At 39.9% G+C, this 12,531-nt stretch overlaps 1 protein-coding gene across 2 annotated transcripts in view; it reads right to left on the bottom strand.

Annotated features, from left to right (window-relative positions):
• The window catches only part of Jakmip2 (janus kinase and microtubule interacting protein 2), a 146,301-nt gene that overhangs the window by 49,887 nt on the left and 83,883 nt on the right, over positions 1 to 12,531 (bottom strand). For both annotated transcript variants that reach the window (XM_034518597.2, XM_034518599.2), the window contains exon 2: positions 5,709 to 5,984. In XM_034518597.2, coding sequence (XP_034374488.1) covers positions 5,709 to 5,837 — 129 coding nt within the window. In that variant the 5' untranslated portion in view covers positions 5,838 to 5,984. The remainder of the gene's footprint in view (positions 1 to 5,708; positions 5,985 to 12,531) is intronic.

The raw sequence follows: 12,531 nt of genomic DNA, 5'->3' as shown, positions 1-12,531 counted from the left end.
AATATGTCCTGTCATACAGTTTAGAAAACATAGGCTCAGGGAGTTACCAGGGTAACTGTGCATTCACTCATACAACCTTGCAAGACACTGCAGCAAAACACAACATCTCTAACAGGTAAGACTGCCTCTCTGTTCTTGACAATGTAGATCACATTCTCATCTTTCCAGAGTAAACAGAAAATGGTAACTTCCAGGTATGGAATGAGGAAAATACAGCTCGTATATCTGTCTCTGCTTTTTTTTTTTGAATAAAGATTTGTTGGAATACAACCATGCCTGTCCATTGCTTGTGGCTGTTTTTATATTATAGTGATTGAGTACTTTCATAGACTGACCCACGAACCCTAACATATTTAGTGTCTTCCACTTTGTAGGAAGATTTCTTAATTCCTGTTCTAGATAACGCATTTATTTTTAGAGGATGGGCTCCCTCCTCCACCCCCAGATTTAGAAACTCAGTTCAGTTTCCATATAAGACATTAGGAATGCACCCTTAGCTCAAGTGATGGGAACTTGGTCCTTCTCTGGCTCCACAGTAAGTGTTTAAAGTAGTAGCATTGGGAAGAGGAGCATGACAACCTGGCTATGGGGTCACAAGGTCCTAAGGGAAACAACACTTCATAGGATAGTGATGAGCTATAATGAGAGTGGACACCAGGTAAGGAATTTTGGGTTTGTATTTCTCTTCACCATCCAAGACAGAGGTTCTCAACCTTCCTGATGCTGCAACCCTTTAATTCAGTTCCTCACGTTGTGATGACCCCAACCACAAAATTTATTTTTATTGCTACTTCATAACTATAAATCTGTGGCTTTTATGGATCATAATGTAAATATCTGTGTTTTAGGTGACCCCAGGAATGATTAGTTCCACCCCAAAGAGGTCACAACCCATAGGTTGAGAACCACGGATCTAAAAAAATGTGTTTGAAAGATACCTGCAATAATTATTTCTGAGACCATGTTAAAAAAATATGGGAAAATAACTTGAACTGTTGTGCATTATGGTATCTAAGGCAATATTGTATTAGATATTACAGGAGACTTTCCACCCTAAGCGACTCATGTCAAATTCTCTTGAAGTACCTAACTTAGCATCTTCTGGTGATTCTGTCTTGACTGTGTTGTTTCTCTCAGATTATAAATAGTAATCTTTCATGTGTATCAGCAGAGAGAGAGATTAAAAGAACAAAAACTTTAAACTATAAAAAATACAGCTGTGTGGAGACTATATTCCAGCCCAAAGAGAAAGCTAACAAAAACAGATGCTGATCACAGTGTCAGTCACTCATGAGAATTCATAAAACAAACAAAAAAATTCACATTTGTTTCAGTTGCCATGGAAAAGGCAATTATTTGCAGGCTCTCTTGATATGACTTGTTTTCTCTTTAAACTTATCTGGGAAAGTGCTACACTTTGAGGGAGAGCTAAAAGATGCAATTTGGGAGACTCGAGAGGCCATAACAAAATGATCCTCAAATGTCCTATGTTATGACCCTTTAATATAGTTCATGGTGACCCACATCTATAAAATTATTTTTGTTGCAGCTTCGTAACTGTAATTTTCCTACAGTTTTCGAATAATAATGTAAATATCCAATATTTCCGACGATTGTAGGCAACCCTTGTGAAAGGGTTCTACCACCTCCAAAAGGTCACAACTTACAGGTTGAGAACCACTGCAGTTGGGTGGTAAAGTCTGTTTCCAAACTTTTATATAATTTAGGCATTAAGGCAGAAGATTTAAATATCCTAATATAAATCTTGAGATGAGAACACAAAAGAGCTATTGCTGAATAGAAATGTAAATATGAACATGATAATATTTTTGAAATGGAGAAAATTATGTAGCAAATGAAAATCACTTTGAATAGTGTGGGTGTTTTTGCAGAGATAACTTAGGCTCAGCCATAGGCTTGCTGGCAGTTCCATGTGTTTTATTCTAAGTTGATGCCTTTGTAAATAGGCATTGTACATATTAGTACATTTGGCTTGCAGGTCAGCTCTACGATGTCTATAGTATTTGTACCCAGTATTTCGGGAGAGAAAGGAAGAAACAATCCCTCTATAAGCACAACACAAACTCCACCAATGTGGCCCAGAGCCAAGTCTGGCCTAGAGCCCAGGCCTGATTGTTCTCAAACTTTGAGTAAACTCTTTTACCTCAGTCAGCCTTTTTCCTGTTGGCATAGTGAGTTGATAATCTCATTCTCATCTGGTTATGGAGAAGATGACTCAATGTATGGAGAAGATGACTCAAAAGCAAGTGACTAAGCAACAGTAGACACCATCATGTTCATTTTGAAAATATTGTTACATATGGTAATATACTATACAGTGTTTGATCAGGCCACCATCAACAAAAATGCAAATACATATAATGTATGACTAATGTGCCTATACTACATTAAGAGTATAGTAACTACTTCCAAACAGAAAGAAATGTCCAGAGCAAAATCTGGGTTTCGTTGGGGGATGTGTTGAGTTCCCTGGTGTCGATGATGTAAGTAAGGTCTTGACTTGGAAGACATTGAGGATACAGATGGCCATAAGGAGTAGAAAAGCCAGTGGAAGGGCAAGCACAAGGAACACTGAACCAGGCTGTGAAAATGAAATTTCAAATCCTTCTGCCCTAGACATTCTATGGGAGGAAAAGATCACTATAAAATTTATGTCCTGTGATGGATATTCCACTGGAACTCAAAGAAGAGGCACCATAATTGCTTTACGAAGGCCTCACACTGTGCTTTCTATAATTCTAATCTGGCTCTTGAAAGCGTCCATGGAAATCCTGTCAAGATAAACATGAAGGTGACTGGAGTCTTAATGTATTCTTAGAAGCCAAGGATTAAAAATCTCAGCAGCGGAGGTAAAGGCCAGGAAAGGACGGTGAGGTTAGCAAGATGGGTCAAGCTATTAGAAGCTGAAGCTTAGATTAATCTGCTTTGCATGTTCCTGGAGAGTAGCTTCACAGCGATTGTCACCTGAGCCTAAGAACTTTCAGACAAAAGGGCTGAGAGGCTGCTTTTATGGGAAAACCTTCTAAAATCTGGGGTAGCACTCTGTCCCCTCTTCACCCCTCACCCACACCCTCTTCTCTTCCTTCTCTAATTTCTTCTTCCAGTCAGGCCTCTTGAAAACAGAAGCAGAATTGCGGAAAGGAAGAAAAATACCATACTTTAAGTTTGAGCCTTGAGCCAGAGGCTCTGGGAATTGAGGATAGAGAAGGTTGGTTGGTTTTCTAAGGGGGAAAGGCAGAGGTCAAGTGTTCAAATACCACCATGATCTCTAATATTTCTGAACAGAATCCCTATTTTGAGGCCTCCACTTGCTGCCTCCAGAAAGCAAGTGAATTAAGCAGTCTGCAGCTCATTGTCTCCCTCCAGTGAAATCAGAACAGTAACCACAGGCTTCTTTGGTCCAAACAGGCTATGAAGACCATGAGGTCAGGCGTCAAGGGCTCTGCAGTCTGAATGCCTGCTTCCTTTGGCTGCTTCAGTTTGGAGTCATTGCTCCCCAGCCTGTACTCGGCAGGCTAGCTAGCAGCAGCCTGTACCTCAGAACCCTCTTCTCTGCTCCCATGCTTTCATCCTCTTTGTCACCCTGCCCACACCACTCCTCACTGAAGTAGTATCCTCACTCCTAGAGAAAGTACATTCCCTGGAAAAGCCAGTGGGGGAGTTTCTCATCCCATAGCAATCTACACTGGGCAGGGGATTGCAGCCTCCTAGAATCCTCAGGCAGGAAAATATCCACATAGTTAGTGGCTTGGAGTACTGGTTTAAAGAGAAAGACAGGCCTTTCTTCACTCAAGCCTGAGCTTTCCTATCAAGATATTACAATAATAATGTTCCCACAGAGATGTCAGGAAAGCATTTAAAAACCGTTGCACGGGTGCATTCAGTAAGTAGTTTTGAGCACTGCCTGCAAACCAGGTAGTGACTTTCTTCATTCAAACAGAAACAAATGACAATGCTTGCCTGAGAGAGGGGAACTGAGGGTCAAAAGAGCTAACAGCACAATTCACTTTCCATGTTTAACATCGACTAACTACCAACATCTTCCCTCCCTAGCATGCTCATATGGAGCAGGTGCCTCTGCAGCCCCATTGGACAGAAGAGCAAAGTGGGACTTGAAGACCTACTCAGGGCCAGTCAGGTGCTAAACGTAAGAAGAGGTTTTGTGTTAAGATGAAGTGCATGTGTTGGAGTGTCTGAGGGATGGTGTACATTGGGTCTGTTGTAGCTAGCTATTTATATTATCAGCCAAAGCATTTGTGATGGACTCCATTCTCTGCACACTGGGCATTTTCTGTAAATGCCAACAGCATTATGTGTTTTGCTGAGAAAATGAGTAATGGCCCATCGTCCCAAAGGTTTCCCGGCTTTATCCATTCCCTCCCAGTAGCTGGATTGTCATTTTATCATAAGAGCCTGGGGGTTAAACAGAGAGCGTAAATTCTTACCTTGGCTTTGATCATGTTTTCCCCTAGAGTCTGTGCCTTTGAAAACACAATCGTGTTTATCTATAATGAAATTGCTTTATGATTCATTTACCCTCTGCTTCCCTTTGCTGCTCACATGCAGAGAGGCTTTGCTCTGAGTCCTGTATTGAGGTTGTAACTAACTGTGAGGGGAAGGGAGAAGGACAGGGTACCTGGGAGAAGGGATGAGACAGCTGAGTTCTTATTTAAGAGGCCCTACTGCCAGAGCCTTGTTAGAGGAGGAGGGGATGACACCTACCTGCCTGCCAACACGGAAGCTGTGCCAGGCCCTAGAGGACAGGTTAGGTATCTTTTTGAGAACTGTCTGTTTTAAAAGGATTAAATGTGTGGAATACATGCAGTGGCAGGGTCTCCTTTGGAATATTGTGGGTATTTTTCTCTCCTAAGTACTTCTATGGCTACCATTCGTCATTCCATTTTTACTAAATGGAGCCTGCCTCCCTTCAAATGTTATTTTGCCCAAAGCAAAGTGAAAATGTAACAAACTGGATGCTGGTAGGAGGCAAGACCTGGAAAGATCCTACAGGGAAGGACCAACTAACTAATCCCCAAGACTGAGTCCCTCTCATCTGAAGCTATTCCAGGTTCCTTACTTCACCTTCTTAACCAAAATCATTGACTTATAATTTCAGAAACCCCAAATTCCACTGGACTCTCCCAGGTTATTCTCTTAAACTGTGATGTGTGCAAGATGAATCACAGATATAGACTCTGAGACACCCAAGTCTGCTTCCTAGGAGGGAGAAAAATATATAATACCAGGAACTCCTGATTCGCAAATTAATGCCTTTGAAATGTGAGAATGTGTTCTTTTTGCTTCATGGGGATACAGATATTTCCTCAACTTCACACTGGAGTTATTTATCAAAGGTCAACTCAGCAGAAATAGGTAGAAATAACTTTGAATGGATTCCAAACTCATTTACTACTTTCATTGAACATGGTGAAATAGGTTTGGTTTAAAATTAGATTTTTTTTTTTTTTTTTTACAGTGATCAAAGAGAATGTCAAACCGTGAAATATTTGTTTGTGATCAAGAATATTTTCGTAGCAACAGTTATCTAAATGATGTAATTTTATGTTAGCATAGATGTCTCTGGGCTGCAGGGATCAAGCCCAGGACTCAAAGGAATTGCTGAGTTTGCTGAACGTGGAGACAGCCAGGGCTGGCTGGAGTCGTGGGCTCAGGCAGCTCCTACTCACCTTGGATTTCTCTTGATGCAGTTCTATCTGAATGTCTGTGAGTTTGGTCCTGAGGTCTTCGTTGGCAGCTTGCAGGGCGACAATGAGTGCCTCGGGCTTCTCGCCCTTATTTCGCCCTTTCTTGGACATTGTCCCTTTCTAAATGGAGTCTTTTGGGTTTTAATCCTCTCAAACAGGTACTGCCATGTTACTGTTTCATTTCCTGGAGTGAGATGTTTCAGCCACTACTGCGTGGTGTTCCTTGCTAAGGTCTTCTCAAACGCTGCCTCGGAAGCCCTAGGAAGAGAGACAGAGATGGTGGTAACTATTTGGTGAAGACATGAGTTTGTGTCAGTACATCCACTCCAAGCTGGGGTGGCCTGTAAGCATCCTCTCCTGAGGCTCTCCTGTCTCTAGAACCCCTCTTATATATTTTGTAACTAACTCACAGTGACATTTTCAATTCCATTGACATCTGCTTAGAATCCTTTACCTGAAGCATATGTCTCTCACATTTCTGAATTCTCTTCTTCGGGGAACCAAACCATTCTTTTCTCCATGTCTCTCATTAAAACTCTGGTCAAATGAAACATCCTAGTATACATACCTCAAAAACAAGAAATACTATATTTGTAGCTGGATATTATTCAATGGTTAAAGTGTGAACAGTGGGTAATACCTAAGTAGATTACTGGGTTAATTATGTCACTCAGTTAATATTGTTATAGTTACTTTTAACTGTTTTTATGAGTACAATATGTTTTGTTTTTTAAGTCATAGTTTCATGACAGGAAAAATCAGCCAACCACACCTCATATCTTCCTATTTTCCACCTGTCATCTATCTACCTAACTTCTATCTATCCATCTGAAATACACCTACCTACCTTCATTATCAGCATTGTTATTTATCTGATCTTTTTGACAGGTGTTTTGATTACTTTTCTTTTCTTTGATACAGGGTCCCAATGTGTATCCCTAGCTAACTGAAACTTGCTTTATAGGCTGGCTGCAAACTCACAGAGATCTGCCTTTTCTCTCAAAAGTTACTGCTAGTATTAAAGGTATATACCACCACCACAACAGACTGTGATAAATGTTTCTAAACACACACACACACACACACACACACACACACACACACACACACATTGCTTAAACATATTGAGACAAGGATCTTTCTTTGAACCTTCCCGACACATAAGGAAGTGTCCCAGAAGATAGCACCCTTGGTCTGGTACATGAGGAGTGGATAGGACACCAGCAATGTAGACACAAGTAAAGCATCTTGGGCAAGAAAATTGCAGGTGCTGTGACATGGCAGAGAAAAGACACAGAGACTATTCTGGATAGGACTAAGATCTAAATAATTAGAGCTCCAGATCTGCCTGCTAGGCATGAATGCTGGAAATATTCATTAGTGGGAGAGTTAGAATAATTCCAGCCATGGGGTGTAGGGCTCATCCTCCAGTAAGCAGTGCAAGGGGTGTTGAAATTCCTAACTGCTAAGTATCTAGCAGAGAAGTGTTTCGTTGAAGTTATTCTGGTGGCAGAGTGGGAAAAAAATGGAGACATGGAGATTGGAGAGGAAGTTTTGTAATTGGTGTAGGTAATGGAGACCTAACCAGAATCCTTACAAGAGGAGAGACAGGAGTTATATCTTCACTACTAGACCTGAAACACTGGGCCGGAACAAAGAGAAAAGCAGAGAAAATTATCAGCATCCAACTGTTAACATCGAAAAGGAGAACATGGGACCAGATCTTCTCATATATGCTTCTAGAGATTGATTGGGTGTTGGTGCACTGGTATGCTGTCAATGAGAACTAAGAGACTCCCACTGATCATCCATATGTTCCAGCAGCTGCTGCTCTCTACAGACACTGTATTTCGCTTCAAGGATTGGAATCCTGGGCTAGGTGCCACCCTTTACAAACACTGTAGCTGTGCCCTTTGAAACAGCTACAGTGGGAAGGCGCATGAGGTTAAGATGATCTCGGGGCAAGAGAGACTGAAGTGGTCTACACAAGTCATAGATTGATATAGCTCATTCTACCCTGGCACTGTGATTAGGGCCAAGAACCTAAGGCTACACAGGTTATAAGTCTCAGGAGATAATCAACGACTATTGCTCTGCTAAATGGACATAGTTTTAAATTGACTCCTAGTGACTTACCGTTAAACACAGAGGTTAGAGCATCTCTCAGATCTCATTAGGGAAGGCTGATTTTGCAGGGGATGATGATTGATGTGGAGACTTATGACTAATCCAGGAGTATAGGCTGTGAAATGCTCAGCCCTCAATGAGAAATCTGTACTATACCAACAAAATAGTATTTTGGGGTCACAACATTATAGTTACACATTGTGATGGAGTGTTTTATGTCAATTTGTTACAAGCTAAAATTACCTGAGAGGAGAGGACCCCAATTGAGAAAATGACAATACGATTGGACTGTAAAACAAGCATATAGGACATTTTCCTAATTAGTGATTGATGGGAAGACTCCAGACCATTGTGGGTGGGGCCATCCCCGGGCTAGTGGTTCTGTGTTCTATAAGAAAGCAGGCTGAGCCAGCCATGAGGAACAAGCCAGTAAGCACCACTCCTCAATGGCCTCTGCATCAGCTTTTGCCTCCAAGATCCTGTCCTGTTTGAGTTCCTGTCCTGACTTCCTTCAGTGATCAACTGTGATTTGAAAGCATAAGCCAAATAAACCCTTTCCTTCCCAAGTTTCTTTGGTCATGTGCTTCATCATAGCAACGATAATTCTAATTATGACACAGAAATTGTGAGAGCATTCAAAGACCCACACAATCTTATGCCATAAAAAAAAATTCCATCATGGAAGGTGGTGAGCACAAATTCCCACTGCTAGCTGAGAAGCTATTGGTAGTTGATTACTACTGGGAAAGAGAATTTTAGGTTTCTTTAAGGGTATGGACCCTGGGACGTGAACAATACTTCAATGCGTGGCCAGATCCAAGAGTATATAGATGATATAAATTAACTTTGATTGTTTTATTTTTTAAAAATGAGGATGAAGTTAGGTGGATAGATGTGAGGATAGACCTGAAAGGGGTTGGGATGTATGTTTCATCCTTCATTTTATGAAATTCTCAAGCACTAATAAAAATATTATTTGAAGAATGTATAGTCTACTTTTACAGATTAAAATTTAAAAGATATTAAGAAGCATCCATGACACTCCTAACCAGTAGTATCTTGTAGCTTATAAGATGAGATTTACACCTACAAAGAGAAAACACTATTGGAAGTAGTGGATGGGTGAACAGTAAAAGCTCCAGAAGAAACTACAAGTACATTAGAAAGGCATAAACATTTTATAAGACAGCTGCTATGGGAGCCAACCCCACATCATACTGCCTTGCCTAAGTGCCTGGCACCGAAGTACACACAAATTTACTGAGCTACCCCAGTCAGACCCTTCTGACATTGACTTATTGCTTTTTAGACTAAGAAAAAGAGGTTAGTTAACCTGGGAAATGTTCAGTTATGAAACTGCAGAGGCAACATTGAAATGCACATCTGTCACTCTCTGAACCTTAGTTACAGTAATACTTTGTTGAGGAGATAGTAGGATACAGATCTAGCTGCTGGCACACAGGGAGCATACAGGATAGAAGTTACATCTGGGGATTAATGAAATGGAATAGTAGGAGGTATTCAAGAACCTGCATTTTGAAATTATAAAAACTAGATATTAATTAAGTTTCCTTATTGTATATTCTTGAACCATTAAATATCCCAAGCTTCTACTCTTTTGAAGATAAATTTGGAATGTAATGTCCTTACCATACTGGACTCTTTCAAAGATTAAATGTGTTGAAGTGTGTGATGAAAAGACTAGCAAATATTGCTGGTATTGTCATATTTACAGTTCTTCGTGGACATAACACTCTTGATAAACACTAGTAAAGAATATAAAGGGCAGAAGCAACACATTTATCATTCCTTTTATATTTAAAAAAAAGGGACAGGAACAACATAGGGATACTGGAAAAGAGCAAAAAAAAAATATGCTTATGCTTGCAGTGAAGTGGGGCTTTCATTGACAGGATAAGTATTCCCAGGGGTTTTTGGCTTTGTGGCTGCTTCTGCCTCAAGCTAGAAGCTGAATAAAATCATAATTAACCTCAAGCTTTCCAATAAGGCTGTTGCTGCTGAGTTATGATTTGAAAGCGATGTGATATGAAGTAGCTAGAGTTCACATGTGTGAAGCCAACTGCTCCAGAAATTCTGCATAATTGATATTGGAAAATGTCCACCCTAAGGAAGCTTTAAGAGCTTATCTAAACGTCTCTTCTTTCTGAAGATGATGCTTTTGAGTGAGATGCTGTCAGTGTTTAACATGTATGAATTACACTTGAGTGCATTATCCCTGCCAGCCAGCAGAGGCTCCAGCCCTCAAGCACTCCACAAATGCAGATGTCCTTCATTGTGTGCTCATGAGTTTGCCACAAAAATACAGTATACAGGGCCGCCATTTAAACCTTTTTAACTTGGAGTCCTAGTTTTTCTACATGGCTGCTTGTTACTGTTATTGTGTGCTTGGAGGAGAAAGGCAACTCTCCAGTCCATTATGCCTGTGTTAGTTGTTGATATTCAGTGTAGTAACGACTCTGTACCTTCTGGATGATAAGCTGTTGGGCCTTATACGTTTATGTTTTTTTTAAAGCTCTATTCTCTCACCACATTGCCCTCTTTTTCACATAATAAAAATAGCATATGTTAAGAATTAGTTTAAAGTTAATGCCATCAATACAAAAAGGATACTATTATATTAATACAACTCAAATATGACATGCTTGGTAGTATTTCTTTTTAGATGTCCTGTTAAAATTTCACTTTTAGGAATACATTTATAAAGTATAGGAATGTAAAGGGCTCTTACTACCCATGTAAGAAACACTTACTCTCTCTAAGGGGGATGCTCAGTGGAATTAATGTCTGCTGGGAGAGACAAAAACCCAGCGGGTGACATTTATCTACTGCATACTTTTGAATTTGGTCATGTAGCTCTTTGTTTGATTTCCCTTCTCTTGCCTCATCTCCCCAGTGAAATCCCTTCAGATTTATCTTTTTAAAGCCAGGTCCGATGCCACTTCTTGCCACTTCCCATCATGCCTTTTCAGACTATCCTGGAGTGAAGTATATCATTCCTAAGCATGGACTCCTGTCTTCACTTTGAAGGTATGTTTTATAGCTCTTGCCACTTATTCGTTTTGTACTTACTAATTTATAAAGAGTCAATAAGATACCTAGTATAGGACATACCTGTGCTTCGAAAGAAAAGACCTCCATCTTTCCTGGAGTGTGTGTGTGTGTGGGGGGAGGGTCAGCATTTTAATAACTGTCATAATTGATCAGAAAATAAAAGACGAGAATCATAGCATATTATTCAGGTGAACCAGGTAACATTACTTGGGGAAGATGTGATTAAAAAAAAAAAACCAAGAAGAGAGTCTATCATCGAATTGTTAGAATGGAAAAGAACATTTTAGCCTAGTGGTTCTCAACTGTGGGTCTCGACCTCTTTGGGGTCACATATTAGATATTTACATAATGATTTGTAACATTAGCAACATTATAGTTATGAAATTGCAATGAAGTAATTTTAAGGGTGGAGGGCATCATAACATAAGGAACTGTATCAAAGGATCACAGCGTTAGGTAGGTTGTGAACCACTGCTCTAGACAGAAGTGTTGAATATTATGTTCGCCATGAAAGAAAGAATATAGAGATAGTTTCAGAGAAAAATCCTTCATGACTATAATGAATAAACAGACAAACAGCAAAAGATGAGTTTGGAGAATCTGACAGGGACTAGAGGGCAAAAAGCTACCTGGTGCCTTCACAGTGTTTTAAGTATAAAAAGAACCTGATGAAATTGAATTATTAATAGCCATATGAAAATTAGGAAGAGAATGGCTTCAGCATTGTTCAAGTCTACATTAAGCTGGGACCAGGACATTTAGGAAGATGTGACATCAGATGTGAGAACCCAAGGGGCTGAGGTTATCACCCAGTCGATGATGCTATTGAATTACCCTGCTTCCCATTTTTGCAACATTGCTATCTTAGCTTCCTACATACTCCATCCCATTGTGCGATAGATTTCTACTGACAATATCATTTTCCCCATGCAAAATGTATGTAAGATACTGTATTTTTAATAAATTCGTTTTATGAGTCATCAGCTTATATAAGACCTTCTCACCCCAAACTTTCCTATCTTCTTCTTTATCTACTCATCCCTTCTGGTCATCATCCCACTTAGGATGCCATCTCCAAAGAATAACCTACTAGTGCAAGTCAAGAACTTAAGAGAATGTGGCCATGGCCATTGTAATGTAACTACTTGTTTTACCTCTGATTTGTGCCTTTACAGTGTTAGAAAGAGAATGAAAGACCTTGCACATGTTAGCTACCCCTGAGCTACATCCTCAGCCCCATTTGTATTGCATTTACTCTTCAGAGGTGGTTACTCTCATTGAAGAGTAAAACAGTCTTGTTTGTCTTTGTACACAAAGTACCTGTCCACAAAAATACCACAAAACACAATTTATGTAGCCTTGTTCTCTAGCCATAGAAAATGACAATGAGGAACACAAGACACCACATCTACATAGATACCTATATTAAAGATATATTATGAGAAATTGCTACTACTTTGTGGAAAAAACTTAATAGTTGCTTAGTGCTTGGGCAGAAGTTAAAGTTTGATGCAAGAGTTAATGGAAGAATAAAATTAAGGCACTTTATCTAGACTTCAGACTAAGCTAGTTTGTCTGTTTCTTGTCTTGGTTTGGTTTTCTGAGA

This window comes from Arvicanthis niloticus, chromosome 14, assembly GCF_011762505.2.
Source record: "Arvicanthis niloticus isolate mArvNil1 chromosome 14, mArvNil1.pat.X, whole genome shotgun sequence".
NCBI classification, from domain to species: Eukaryota; Metazoa; Chordata; class Mammalia; order Rodentia; family Muridae; genus Arvicanthis; species Arvicanthis niloticus.
The sequence above is the reverse complement of the archived record's forward strand: the minus strand, read 5'-3'. Positions and strand labels throughout refer to the sequence as shown.